The 15,058-nt window shown below is 43.1% G+C and overlaps 1 protein-coding gene across 2 annotated transcripts in view; it reads right to left on the bottom strand.

Annotated features, from left to right (window-relative positions):
• Positions 1-15,058, bottom strand: part of IPO9 (importin 9) — a 55,866-nt gene continuing 40,808 nt past the window's right edge. The window contains exons 15-24 of one of the 2 annotated variants that reach the window (XM_055319079.1): positions 8,158-8,384; positions 5,957-6,105; positions 5,319-5,447; positions 4,317-4,592; positions 3,887-4,053; positions 3,155-3,288; positions 2,373-2,495; positions 1,839-1,943; positions 1,555-1,631; positions 1-1,103 (exon numbers count right to left, since the gene is read on the bottom strand). In XM_055319079.1, coding sequence (XP_055175054.1) covers positions 993-1,103; positions 1,555-1,631; positions 1,839-1,943; positions 2,373-2,495; positions 3,155-3,288; positions 3,887-4,053; positions 4,317-4,592; positions 5,319-5,447; positions 5,957-6,105; positions 8,158-8,384 — 1,498 coding nt within the window. In that variant the 3' untranslated portion in view covers positions 1-992. Of the gene's footprint in view, positions 1,104-1,554; positions 1,632-1,838; positions 1,944-2,372; positions 2,496-3,154; positions 3,289-3,886; positions 4,054-4,316; positions 4,593-5,318; positions 5,448-5,956; positions 6,106-8,157; positions 8,385-15,058 lie in introns of those variants that run through there. The other variant, XM_055319080.1, reaches the window with a different exon arrangement.

Raw genomic sequence — 15,058 nt, 5'->3', positions numbered from 1 at the left:
TCTTTTTTTCCTTACTTTTATTTTCCTTCTAAAAGGAACAGAAGGCAGATGTGCTGGGACACCTTATACCATGCAGACTAAATTCATTTGTAAAGATTACTTTACTCTCCTAGAAAAATACACATTGCAAATTTGAGGGCTACAACTTAACCACTTTAGAGGATTCCTGAGGGAGAGGGGGTAACCTTTGAATATCAGACTGTGTGGTGATGTGTGGGAGAGGAATATTAAATATAGTTGGGTCAGGAGGACTTTAAAAAATGTTTTTCCCATTTTTTTTTCTTTCCTAAAAAAGGAAAAACAAATTGCCATCTGTCTGGCTTGTTTTGTGTGTGTGCATGTATACGCAGGAATAGCTTGGGGGGAGGTGCTGAATCATGCAATGAGGCAAAACCAAGATGACGCTCTCTGACAGGGGAGCCTTAGTGTTGTAGGAGGGAGACAAGGAGAGGTCACTGGAGAGGGCTCAGAAGGTAGCTGCTCCCCTCGTTCCTATGGAGAACCCAGAGCATCTGTGGTGGAGGGCAGAAAGCACAATCATCTCTCAAGGGTATTCCTATCTGAACACCTCAGATGTCCTATATGGAAGTAAACAGGTCTGTTTTAGAATATAAATGGTCATGGCTTCCTGTGCTCCTGAGGTGGGGCAAAATAATCCATGAACACATAATCCTTCTGGGCAATATGTTTCGGGAGCGGCCAGCAGAGGACTCTAGGAACAGAAGTGGGGGCACAGCTGGGGAGAAAAAGGTCCTAGAGATGGAGTATCTTCAGGGGGACTTTGAGAAATGTCCTTTGTTCCAGTCTTCCTAAGTGACAGCACTGGTGAGCTCAGTCTGAATTGTCAGTGTCACTCTGCAAAGACCAAGGGCCGAGTCAGGAGGCCACTCTAGGTTGAAAAGAAAGTACATGTCGAGGCCAGTAAAGGGCTGCAAAATGGTTTGTGGCTGAGCCAGGAGGAGCAAATGTGGAAAGTCTCCCTTTTTTTTTTTTTAGATGCCAATGGTCTGCAGAACCCGCCTCTCGTTGTCATTAAGGTGGCCTGAGAACATTATGTAGCAGGGCTGTTGAGCGAACTGGCAGAGGAAGTCCGTGAGATATGCCTGGAGGGAAGAAAAAGAGTGGCATTACTGAGGGTTCCCAGGCTCACCATCCACAGTGGGGCAGGCACAAGTGGAATAGGAAGCAGTGGCTCTGAGACAAATGCCAACACCCTGAGGGATGGCTTTCTACATTCTTGGATCTAGTTTAGGTTCAACCCAGGGACTCAATTACGTAAGGAAATGAAATTTTCCCAACAGATCTCCTATTCTACTGGAGAACCTTCACAAGATAGCTGGGGTTGCAAGAAACTGGACTGCCATACCGGTAGGAATAAAATGCTAAGGTGCAAAGTCCCAGCCCACCCAGAGTCCTTGACTATTCAGTAGGACAGGAACTCTCTGCCCTGAAGCTCTCAGGACAAACTACGAATGGGTGTGAGACCATATTCCTGTTTCAGTGGCTTGAGGCATTGTCACTTGCAAAACATCTATCTTCTCTGGACATTCTCACCTGCAGATCAATCTGATAGAGAGGATCCTTCAGGGCATCAGGGTCATCTTCCTCATCATCCTCGTAGTAATCCTCCTCTGTTAGACACAGCCACCAGAGAGGGGTCAGGGCAGAGGCTCGAGCCCCAAGCAGGAAGGCATCACACGGCTAGGGTAGATGGGCTAAAGAAGCCCAAGGTACATCCCTTGCAAGCCCACCTCCCCCCTTCCTTTGGCACCCTGCCTCTTGGGACCAGTGCACAGAAAAGGTACATAGCATGGCTGCCCTCTTCTCAAATGGCTTACCATATTTACTTGTAGCAAGAATGTCAGATAAGAGTTGGCCAGCTAAACCATCCTCTTCCTCCTCTTCATCTTCCTCCTGGTCCTCCCACATATCATTGGAGTCATCTACTCAGAGATGAAAAGCAGCTGGAGCATGCTCACACACTGTCCCTTCCCAAATGCAAACAAGCCAGAACGGAAAGGTCCCATGGGTTTCCGTAATGTGGCCCTACGGTCAAGCCCTCACAATAAGTTTAAATGGAAGAACCGAGGGTGTTCAGGTGGCTAGATAAAAGGTTGAGAAACTCCTAAGAAAAACCATACAGGAAGGGCTAACTAGCCTGCCTCCTGGCTGCCGCCCACCCCAGCCTCTGAAGAGATTTCACAAGGCAGACCTGAAGAGGTCTTCACGTGCATAGCAGTGCTAGCCACATGACAGGCATGATACAAACATTTAAAAAAAACCCAGTAATTCAATAAACCAAATTGATGATTTGAACATTTGTAACTTGATCTGCCGGGCTAACAGTCTGCTGGGAGTAAGAGCCAGTGCACCTTGATTCCACTCTGCAGGAGTGGCCTGGCGCGCGGCGTTGGCCTCCATGACGTTGGAGAGCTCATTGATGATCAGCTTCAGGATCTTGACCAGCAAAGGAATGTTTGTCCAGCGCTCAGGGTCTGGAAAGGAAAGGAAAGGCTTCTAGGAAGACTGTCACTGTGCTAACTTCTGGCACTGCTCACCGGACACAGTTTACCATCCCTCAGGCTTTCCACCATCCCAGACTATATCCAGCTGCCACACAACAATTTAAAGTTAAATAACTCCATTCTGCTTGGTCTAAGAGTTCAGAAGTTAGGACAGATAAGAGAGTTCAGGAATTAAAAGGAGATAGAAAATGGTTTTTGCTGGTAATAAAGCTTGGACACCAAGTAACTGTAGAGAGTGCAATACTCCAGTGCCCATGACTTGCAGTTTGAGAAACAGCAGAGGTGATTATAAACCTACGGCTGAATAGGGCAGCTTCGCACCTGCTGCCTACAAATCACTAAAATCGTAGGCCAAAAGCAATCCGATAACAAAGACATGCTGAAATGGGTATCAGAGCCCCCGAATGAAGCTGGAAGCTGGGGTACCTAAGATTGTTTTTGCCAATTTCCAGCAAGAGGAAGGAGCCGTATGTTCTGATCCCTTGTTTACCTATAGTTTTGTTTCTTTTTATCAAACCCATCACTAACAATTATGTTTAAAAAAGAAAACCTAGATTACAGTACATCCCTGCCTTCCACCCCACTTTAGCCCCTAGGGAGGGGACTGGAGGGGCAGCAGCATCACCCACTTTTGGCTGACTTAGAGCGGGTGCGGATGCCCTCATCCATGCTGTAGATCTCCTCTCCCTTCACGCGGATATCCTGTAGCCGTTTGTCATCTGCATTGATGCCATGCTGGAGCAGTTTACACAGTGCCACAGAGCTGGCAAGGAAGAGCCAAAAAGGGTCAATCAGCAACCCATCTAGAGTTCATTCCAAGGAGATAAGCAATTAAGTCCTGAGACTCTTGATTGGTGAAAATTCTGTTCACAACTAATTACAAGAGGTAAGAGAGTTCAGCTGAAAATGAGATTTAGTGTTCACGAAGATGGCCTAATGAGAACTTCTGAACTTCTTAAACAAAGCTAGGGGGGGCAAGGATCACAACGGCTGGCCACCTGGAAAGTGCAATGCGGTGATGAGAACCAGTGGGAGGCAGGTCTAAGATAGAAAGTTAGCAAGCCAGGGTTAGAAGGCTTGGGTTTATAAAGGAGAATAAGCCACTAGCAGTGCTTGGCTTGAAGTCTGGCAGAGGAGGATCTCTAGGCAGCAGAGAGGAAAAACAAGCACGGTCTACCTGTGACTATGTTTTGGAAATTCGAGATGGCAGCTTTTCAAAGACACCGACTAACAATAAAGATACAGAGGGAAAGGGAATACAAGGGGCAGTTTGACATGTCGAGCAAAAATCAATGAAGCAAGTCAGAGACGGAAGAAATGCAAGGAGAGGCGGAATGCCCACAACAGAAAGACGGCCCTACCTGACTTTGCCTTCATACTGTCCATAGAACAGATGCTGTCGGCTCGTCCATTCAGCCATTACAAACTCCAGGGCAGGTTTGCCAGTAGGTCCCGGGAGGCTGCACAGGAACTCCAAGAGGGGTTCCAGCTGAGTGTGCACCAGATGGGCGAACACCATGATCAGAGACTAGGAGGCAACAAGAAGGACATCTGCTTCAGGGAAACCAATGTCAGAGACTTGGAGATGAGAGGGAATGGGGCCAGCCAGGCAAGAACTAGAGGACACGGAGACTTCCCTGTCAGTATTTCTTGGGCCAGAACACACAGGTGTTACTTAACTGTTCTCTAAGGACAGTATGACAGTAAAAACACCTCGGGACCTGTATACTGATTTCCATCTCTACCACCTGGAGGTTGGTTGGGAAAGCCCAACTCCCACTGTCCTCTTACCTGCATGACACTGAGCGTCTCTGCCTGCTGCATCTTACTGAGGATGGCACGAAGAATCTGGTCCAGATTTTCCCCCAGCTCCCGCCCTGCCTTGGAGATGAGGGTGGAGACAAGGCGACCCACAAAGGCCGCAGTGAACTCTGAGGTACGGGGGTCCAGGAGTTGGCTCACCACTTGCATCACGTACCATAGCCCATTGTGGCCCTGCTCGTCGTGCCACTGGGCCACCTGCTCCAGCGTCACTGACACATAAGCTCGCAAGCACTCTCCACCATTCTGGGGAGACAATGGTGGCAAACAAGATTAGCAACAGTGGGAACAGATGTCAGGAGGCCCTCAGTCTGTATGGGCAAATGTTATTCTTAGAGGCTTATGCCTCATAAGAGTGATGAGCCTACAGGGTTTGTGGTGGGTATATACTGTTGGAGTCAGGAGTTTACTGTTACAGATAGAGCCAAGCACTTTTCAATCCTTGCTTCACCTAATCAACTATCTAAAAATGGTTATTTCTGATCACAAGGGATATTGGCCAAGTAAATGAAGTTTTAACCATAAAGATCTACCTCCAGTACTAGAAAAACATGTTTAAGATGCAAGCAGTGATTACAGATACCAAAGCTCTATATGGGAATAAACAAGACCTATATGAATCGGTGTCTGCCTAGAGATTTCCAAAGGCTTATCATCTTGCTGATAAGGCAAGGTCAGAAAAGACTTGCTTTAGAATTTCAAGTCTACAGGTCTGTAATCTCATCCACATTAGCAATGCCCAGACACAGATGGGAAGCATGCCTGGCATCCATCCCTTTTAAGATTACAACATATCCCAAAGCAGAGAATGCTTGGCTTCTGCAGTCTGGACCCTTCCTGGGTTCCTTAGTTAAATACAGATTTGAGAGACCTGGATCTCAAAAGCATGGGACTGTGTCCGCTCTCTCAGGCCACTACAAGCCCATGGCTGGGGAGCTGTCTTCCCTTTTCTAATCACCATGGCTCAGGTACCTGCATGGTGGCGTTGTCGTCTGTGTGAAGGGTGCACTGTGCCACAGCAGGGAAAGCCTGGCAGATGAGTAGCTGGGAAAGGGGAGGCTTTGTATTCCGGACTACTGTGGTCAGGATATCAATGGCCGTCTGAAGGAGAGAAGAGAAAAAGAATCAGAACCGCCTCATGGGTAGGGGTTGGGGGTGTCCAACAAGATCCATCCTTATTGAGTGGATACAACACAGCAGCCAAAAGAACGCTTGTTAATCTTCAATAATACAAGTTTCTGAAGGAAAGGAATAATTAGATAGTAGATAGTGCTCTCAGCCTCCTGACAGCTCACTGCTTGCTTAGATAGGAGGGTGGGCGGTAAATGGCAGTGGAGTGGACAGAGAGTCGGGTGACATACTCAGTGGCACTGTGTTAGCACTTGTTTAATTCACTGAGGGCAACTCGGGAACAAGAAGAACCATTTTCTTAAAGCCTCAAGAATCACCTACTGTCCTCTGGGCAAAGTAGCCCAGGAAAACCACCCTCTGAATCTCTAAGGCCACTGGCTTCCGGTCAGCGAGGTGGGATCCACAGGTGACATTTGCAGAGTGTGTGCACGCTCTTTTTCTTACACCTACACCCACTCCGGTGCCCTGTAACCACTTACCGCACACAGTCCTGCAGGGATCTTGTCTGCCGGGGCCTGCATTATGCTCACTAGAGTGGGAATCAGCCTCATCTGCATCGGGCCCTGACAGGCTTCAATCTGGGACAGCTCCTTGAAGATATCCTGAGCCAGCGAGGCGACGACAGGATCTGAAGTGGAGAAGGCAACACAGAACCCCTCACCCAATGGTCTGCATGTGCTTCTGGCTTCATGATGCCTATTGTTTGGCCCTAACCTAAGTTAACAACTTTTGCTTACACATCACATACCTGGGACCTAGTGAGGCCGTATGAATAACCTGAAAGAATAGGAGAGATGCTAAATCTCCAAGAGCCAGAGTATGTGTGGTTTCATTAAGCCAGAAACCGGTAACAGGGACTCCTAAAGTGAAATTTGGCTCCTTTCCTGGGGCAAATCGTTTAATGATTTTATTGTGAAACCTGGATTATAAAATCAAAGGCTTAAGGAAAAAATTTTAACATTATAAAAGAAGACATGAAAGTTTCCAAGACTGCCAAAACACTGACTGCCAGGTTCTCCCATGTTGAAGAGGAATCGTATACATCTCCCAGGGGGTAGTCATGACAGAAAAAAGAACGCCCAAAGCATTTCCAAGGCAAAAGGTAAAACCCTCAAAAAGCAGAGCCCGAGGAAGAAATGAAACTTTAGCTTGACCTACTTTACTTTTTAAAGAACAACTCCTATATCTAGCAGGAAAAAATAGAAAGTGTGCAGTGTACTAAGATACACGTTAAAAGACTACTGCAGCACTGCTTTGAAAAAAAAATTGTGAACAACCTAGATGTGCATTATCAGAATGGGCAAATTATGACACAGCCATCTTATGGAGTATTATCTGATGGTTCAAAAGAATGAGAGAGGGACACCTGGGTGGCTCAGGGGTTGAGCATCTGGCTTTGGCTCAGGTCCTGATCCTGGGTCCGGAGGAATCGAGTCCCGCATCAGGCTCCCTGCAGGGAGCCTGCTTCTCCCTCTGCCTGTGTTTCTGCCTCTCTTTCTATCTCTCATGAATAAATAAAATCTTTAAAAAAAAATGAAAAGAATGAGAGATCTCTAAGAGTGCAATGTGGAAATCTCTGCAGGACACATTTTAAGTGAAAGAGCAAACCAAATAAAATGTTTACTATGATATATTATGTAACTCCTATCTCTATATATCTTTATTTTAATATTGGTGCTCCCTCTACAAAGACAAATATTTCCTCTGGTAATAAAGCATTACACAAGTAAATGTGTTAATAATACACACTCCCCGCTGGAAAGCTTAAAATGTAGGAGAGTATTCAAGGAAAGAAAACACCTGGAATTGTACCACCTAGAGGCATCTACCCTGAACATTTTTTTTTTTAAAGATTTTATTTATTTATTTATTCATGAGCAATCCAGAGAGAGAGGCAGAGGGAGAAGCAGGCTCCCTGCAGGGACCTGACGTGGGACTCGATCCCGGGATCCCGGGATCCTGGGATCATGACCTGGGCTGAAGGTGGCGCTAAATGACTGGGCTACCCGGGCTGCCCATCCTTTTGATACATTTTTTCTTTGTACATATCCATAAATTTATCCTTGTCTAAAATCCAGAATTTGGGATTAGATTCTATGCAGTTTGGTAAACCATCTATTCTCTTATTATAATGTGAGCACTTTCCCATGGCTTTAACTATTCCTTTGAAGTTTGATTTTTGGAGGCTGCATGGTATTCCACTTTATGAATATAATAAACGTACTTAATCTTTCTTTATTACTTCTAAAGTTTTGCTACTACAAAAGCCATGTGATAAACCCCACTGTTCATAACCCTCCACGTACGCCATCCAGGTCTATTTCTTTAGTACCTCACTTTCTATGTTATAGCTGCAGGTGTCTTCTTTTAGGAAGATTTTGATGTCGTCGGCTCAATTTCCTACTTGATTGTTAAAGTTCTGAAGTGCACCTCTTGCCTGTTAACCCTTTACTCATCGTCTTTTTCCCCCAGTTCTGACTGCAGGTGAGAGTGACAGGAATAGGTACTCTACTTTTTCACGCTCCTGAATACCAGCACGGCTCTCCTCTTTGCTGAGTGAAAGCCATTCTTTGCTTATGATGCTTAAGACCGTCAGACCCAGGGGAAAGTTTCACGTAAACTCCCCAGCCACAACCTTCCCTCTGGGGCCCCTCGTCAACACGCAGTCCTGGTGGCATACCGTTACTGTACTTCAGGAAAATGGCGATGGTGAAGGGGCAAATTTTGCTCTCCATACTTGCTGTGAACTCTGGGTCTACTGTACAGACGATGCACAGGGTCTCCATCACCAGGTTGAGGACCTCTGAGCTGAACTGGGCCGCTAGGTGAATTAAGCCATCCAGGATACTGGGGAGGAAGGGCTGAAGCACGTGGGTACTCTCCGAGACTTTCAGTTGGTCACAATAACTAGAGACAGAGAGAGAAGCATGAACTACTCACAAATGGATCCCTCAAGTCCTAGTTTTTCCAGTTGACATCATAGGTTACAGCATTTATATGTGTAGCTTTATGAAGCTACTCACAGAGTTAGTTTTTACATCTTTCTGTGACGTGGTCTGTAAACATCAGCACCACCACCTCTATGCTTATTTCTGCTATTTCCTTTAAATTTTCACCTCTCTCCCACTGTCATATCATGATATTCACATTAAGATGTTAATTAAATGCTTTATAATTCTTCAGGTCACTGCTTTAATCATATCCTTCAGAATTTATTATATATGCCTTTAAAAAAAAAAAAAAAAAGTTTGGGCAGCCCCGGTGGCGTGGCGGTTTGGCGCTGCCTGCAGCCTGGGGTGTGATCCTGGAGACCTGTGATCGAGTCCCACGTCAGGCTCCCTGCGTGGAGCCTGCTTCTCCCTCTGCCTGTGTCTCTGCCTCTTTCTCTCTGTGTCTATGAATAAATAAATAAAATCTTAAAAAAAAAAAGGTTTTAGGTATTTATTTGACAGAGAGAGGGGGAGGGAGCACAAGAAGGGGGAGCAGCAGGCAGAGGGAGAGGGAGCAGCAGGCTCCCTGCTGAGCAAGGAGCCCATACAGGGGCATGAACCCTGGGATCATGACGTGAGTTGAAGGCAGATGCTTACCTGACTGAGCCGCCCAGATGCCCCAGACTTTGTTTCTTGGTGCATAACATCTCCATCTTTAATTTGACCTTGCTCTAACTCTTCCTTAAGGGCTAATCTGTCACCTGGCCTTGGTCAGCTCTCAATTCTGGAGGCTTTTACATCCATCTTTCTAGCTCGATTATGCTCTCTCTACCTCCTCCTCTCTGCTTCTCCACTCTAAAGATTTATAGTTACTCTGCCCTCCCGATGGACTTGAGACTATCCAGTCTGGTGGATCATGGAGATCGCATCATCAGCTTAGGTCATACGGGATCTTGTATACCACGCTAAGGAAGGTTAGACTTTATTTTGGAAGTCAGTGTTTCTTAAACTATTTTACAAGCTACTCCTAGTACCTTCTTTGCCCTCCCCGAAAGTCTTCAAGCAAAACTGAAACTCCAGGAGGATGCTACAGATTTGTCCCACAGCTTCCCGGATCACCTAGCACAGGACAACTTTCTTCTGGGTACCTGTATCTCAGTTTGAAGAGCACAACTGGAGCTGTGAGAATTTCATCACAGGAGCAAAAATATCAGGTTTTTATTTTATTTTTAAGGATTTTATTTGATTCATGAGATACACAGAGAGACGCAGAGACACAGGCAGAGGGAGGAGAAGCAGGCTCCATGCAGGAGCCTGATGTGGGACTCGATCCCGGAACTCCAGGATCACGTCCTGAGCTGAAGGCAGATAGATGCTCAACCGCTGAGCCACCCGGACATCCCATCAGGTTTCTATTTTAGAAAGAACAGACAGCTAAAATACTACAGATTGCAGTAGTGGAGGCTGGAGGCAGAGACATCAATTAGGAAGCTATGGCAGCAATTCAGGCACAAGCAGTTGAGAATACAAGCTAGGCTAGTAGCAGTAGGAGAGAAGAGACGAAAGGCTGAGGAACCAAGATCTAAAAGGCAGAGATCTGGGATCTCCACTTTTACTGAAACAGGGGATACAAATTCTCAAGTATAAGATCTAAAGGTACTGGTTTCTTTCTTTTTTTGGTACCGATTTCCTCTACTGAAACAGAATATAGTAGGGCAGTCTTGGGGTCAACAGTAAGCTCAGTAGTGGATGTGTTTATTTTCAGATACTTAGAAGATATAGGCACCTTGGTATTGGTAAGTAGCAGATAGATCAACTTAGAGCTCTGGAGAAAGGCTGGGGTAACCATTATTTGAGAAATGTGACACAAGTAAAAGTATTTGTTGATTGGTATCTCATTTCAGAAATGATTTCAGGCAGTTTGCAATGATACAAAGTATGACATCGAAGAACAAATTAAAACCAGGGCAAAAGAAAATCAAAGGCAGTGTGACGACCACTAAAAGGTTGCTAATGACATTAGAAGGAACAGTTTCAGTGATATGTATGATAAGAACATAAGCCAGATTGTCACTGTCTGGGAAAACGATCGACTGGAGAAACCTGGCTGTGAAGAAAATAACTGAGATCCACAGATGTGGGTCAAGGGATCCAGCCTTTGATACGTTATATAAAATTTTATAAACATGTATGAGTGTCCATTTCTCTGATGTGCAAAGCTTTAGCTACCTTTCCAGGGATCTGCTTCACCTTTCAAGCAAATTACCGCCCATGTTGCCAGAGACTTAGACATTCTTAAGTTTTCCTCACATTTTTTTTCTGATTATAAAAGTAATATAAACTTATAAACTAATTTTTAACTTAATTTTTTTAGCCTTATTGATGTATAATTACAGATAACACTGTAAGATATTTACAGTATACACTGTGGTGATTGTATATATATATATATGATACTGTGAAAGGCTCCCCCTACAATCTAGTTTGTTAACATATCCAAAATGTCATATATTTATCTTTTTTTTTTGAGAAAATTTAGGTTCTGTTCTCTTAGCAAATTTCAGTTATATATAATCAAGTGTTATCAATTATAATCATTTTATATTGGATCCTCCAATCTATAATAAATCCTCTGGAGGATTTATTGTTGTAAATAAAATCTTTAACCTTTCATCTTACAGAGTGTACCCTTTTGTTAACCTCTCCCTATATCCCCACCCTCCAGCAACTTTTTCTTTTTTTTTTTAAGACTTGAGAGACTGAGAGAGATGTGAGAGCAAACGTGCATGAGCAAGGGGGAGGAGCAGAGGGGGAGGGACATGTAGAAACCATGCTAAACCTGGAGTCCAACATCGGGCTCAATCCCAAGACCCTAGGATCATGACTCAAGCTGAAATCAAGAGTCAGATACTCTGAACTGAGCCACCCAGGTGCCCCAATGTTCTCTTTTTTAATGAATTGATCTTTAATTTTAGGTTCTGGATATAAGTGATACAATGCAGTATTTGTCTTTCTCTGTATGGTTTATTTCACTTAGCATCATGCCTTCAAGATCCATGCAGGTTGTTGCAAATAGCAGGATTTCCTTCTTTCTCACAGCCGAATAATATTCCATTGCATGTGTACCACATCTCTATCCCTTCATCTGCTGACACCCACTTAGGTTCCCATATGTTGGCTATTATAAATAACAAGCAGTGAACATGGGAGTGCTCGCTTTTCTAGATCCTGTTTTCATGACCTTTGGATATTTCCCCAAAAGTGGGATTGTCAGATGAAATGGTAGTTCTATTTAAATTGTTTGAGGAGGCTCCATACTGTTTTACTTTCCCAACCAATATACATTTACAGCACCAACAGTGCACAATGGTTCCTTTTTCTCTATCCTCATCAATACTTGTTATCTTGTCTCTTTTGGATAACAGCCATTCTAACATGTGTGAGGTGTTATCTCACTGTGGTTTTGATATGTATTTCCCTGATAGAGATGTTGAACACCTTTTCATTTACCTGTTAGCCACATAGGTTTTCTTTGGAAAAGTATATATTCAGTTCCTCTACCATTCATTCATTCATTCATTCATTCATTCATTCATTCATTCATTTATGATAGTCACAGAGAGAGAGAGGCAGAGACACAGGCAGAGGGAGAAGCAGGCTCCATGCACCGGGAGCCCGACGTGGGATTCGATCCCGGGTCTCCAGGATCGCGCCCTGGGCCAAAGGCAGGCGCCAAAACGCTGCACCACCCAGGGATCCCTCCTCTACCATTTTTTAACTGGATTGTTTTGCCATTGAGAGTTTTTCATATATATATATATATATATTTAGAATATTAATCCCCTATCAGATAAATGATTTACAAATATTTTCTCCCATTTTGTAGGTTGCCTTTTCATTTTGTTGATGGTTTCCTTTACTGTGCAAAAGCTTTTCAGCTTGATGTAGTCCCACTTACTTATTTTTGCTTTTGTTGCCTTTGTTCTTGATGTCAAACTCAAAAGAATCACTGCCAAAAAACAGTACCAAGGATCTTAACTTCTATGTTTTTTCTAGGAGTTTCATGATTTTAGGTTTTGTGTTCAATTTTTTTTGATCTATTCTGATTTGATTTTGGTGTAAGATAGGAAGGAGTCCAGTTTCATTCTTTTGCATATGGCTGACCAGTTTTCCCAACACTATCCCTTCAAGAAACTATTCTCTTCCCATTGTATACTTTTGGCTCCTTTGTTATAAATTGACCATATATGTGTGCATTTATTCTTGGCTCTGCATTCTATCCCACTGATTTATGTATCTGTTTTATGCCAATACCACACTGCTTTGAGAACTATAGTTTTGTAGTTTTGTAATACAATTTGAAATCAGGGAGTGTGAAGCCTCCAGTTTTGTTCTTCTTTCCCAAGATTGCTCTGACCATTTAGGGTCTTTTGCGATTCCATACAAATTTTAAGACTGTTTTAGCTCTGTGAAAAATGCCACTATGAGTTTTAATAGGATTGTACCAAATCTGTAGGTTGTTTTCAGGAGTGTGAAAATTTTAATAATATCAATTCTTCTAATGCATGAACATGGAATTATCTTTCCACCTTATTTGTGTTTTCTTCAATGTCTCAGAAACAGACATTTCTTCAGTGTCTTCTAGTTTTCAGTATACAGACCTTTTTTTAAAGATTTTATTTACTGGAGAGAGAGAGAAAGAGAAAGAGAGAAAGAGAATGCGCGCGCATGCGTGAGAATGCACAAATGAGTGGCGGAAAGGGCTAGGGGAGAGGGATAAATAGACTCCCGATGTGGGACTCAGTCCCAGGACCCTGAGATCATCATCCAAGACAAAGTCAGATGCTTAACTGACGGAGACACTCAGGCGCCTCTTCAGTGTACACATCTTCTATCTACCTGGTTAAATTTATGCTTGTTATTGTTTTTGATGTAATCATAAGCAGCACTGTTTTAAAATTTTCTGAAAGTTCATTATTAGAAATGCAATTGATTTTTGTGTATTTTGTATCCTGTAAGTTTACTGAATTCATTTATTAGTTCTAATAGCTCCTTGATGGAGTTTTTAGGGTTTTCTATATATAATACCACATCAACTACAAACAGAGACAATTCTATGTCTTCCTTTCCAATTTGGATGCCTTTTCTTTCCTAACTGCTTTAGCTAAAACTTCCATTACCAGGTTAAATAGAAATGGTGAGAGTGGACATCCTTGGTCTTACCCTTGGTCTTCAAGGAAAAATTTCCAGGGTTTCCCTGTTGAGTATGGGGTTAGCTGTAGGTTTGTCATAGTTGGTCTTTATTGTGTTAAGGTGTGTTCCTACTATACCCACTATGTTGAGAGTTTTTATCATGAATGGATACTGAATTTTGTCAAACGATTTTTTTTAAATCTACTGAGATAATCATGATTTTTATTTTTTATTCCATTCAGTGATAAATCACATTTATTGGTTTATGTATGTTGAACCATCCTTGTTTCTCAGGGATAAATCCCACTTGATCATAATTGTGATCCTTTTAATGTACCATTGATTTTGGTTTCCTCATATTTTGTTGAGGATTTCTGCATCTATATTCATCAGGGATGTTGGCCTGTAGTTCTTTTTTCTTATGCTATCTTTGTCTGGTTTTGGAATCAGGGTAATCCTGGCTTCATAAAATGAGTTTGGAAGTGCTCCCTCCTCTTCAGTTTCTTTGGAAAAGTCTGAGCAAGGATTGGTATTAATTCTTTAAATGTTTGGTAGAATTCACCTGTGTAATCATCTGGTCCTGGGCTTTTCTTTTATGGGAGGTTTTTGGTTACTGATCTAATATCCTTACTTGTTAATGGTCTTTCTTCATGATTCGAATAGCCTTGGTAAGCTGTATGTTTCTAGGAATTTCTCCATTTCTTCTAGGTTATCCAATTTGTTGGCATATAACTGTTTATAGTAGTCTCTTATGGTCCTTTGCATTTCTGTGGTATCAGTTATAATGTCTCTTTCATTTCTGATTTTTAAAATGGATTCATTTATTTATTTTAGAGAGAGGGCATGCATACATGGATTCATTTATTTATTTTAGAGAGAGGGCATGCATACATGTGCAAGGAGGGGAGGGGCAGAGGAGAGAGAGAATCCTCAAGCCGACTCCCTGCTGAGTGCAGAGCCCGATTCAGGTCTTGATCTCACCACCCGGAAATCCTGATCTGAGAACCAGAAGCTTACTCAACTGAGCCACCCAGGTGCCCTTCATTTCTGGTTTTATATTTGAGTCTTCTCTCATTTCTTTTTAGTCTACCTAGAGTTTGTCAGTTTTGTTTTCAAAATACACAGCTTTTAGCTTTATTGGTCTCTTCTGTGGTTTTTCTGGTCTCTATTTTTGCTCCGATCTTCCTATTGTTAACTTTGGGCTTATTATCTTCCTTTTTTAGTTCCTGAGATATAAAGTTAAATTTTTGAGATCCCCCCCCCCTTTTTTCAAGATTTTATCCATCTATCTGACAGAGAGAACACAAGCAGGGGGAACAGCAGAAGGAGAGGGAGAAGCAGGTTCCCCATTCAGGGATAATGACCTGAGCCAAAGGCAGATGTTTACCTGACTGAGCTACCCAGGGAGCCCCCCTCCATTTTTTTCTTAGAGATTTATCTTTATAAACTTCTCTCTCT

The sequence above is a fragment of the Nyctereutes procyonoides genome, unplaced genomic scaffold, assembly GCF_905146905.1.
Source record: "Nyctereutes procyonoides isolate TBG_1078 unplaced genomic scaffold, NYPRO_anot_genome, whole genome shotgun sequence".
NCBI classification, from domain to species: Eukaryota; Metazoa; Chordata; class Mammalia; order Carnivora; family Canidae; genus Nyctereutes; species Nyctereutes procyonoides.
This window is presented reverse-complemented; position numbering and strand designations above follow the sequence as displayed.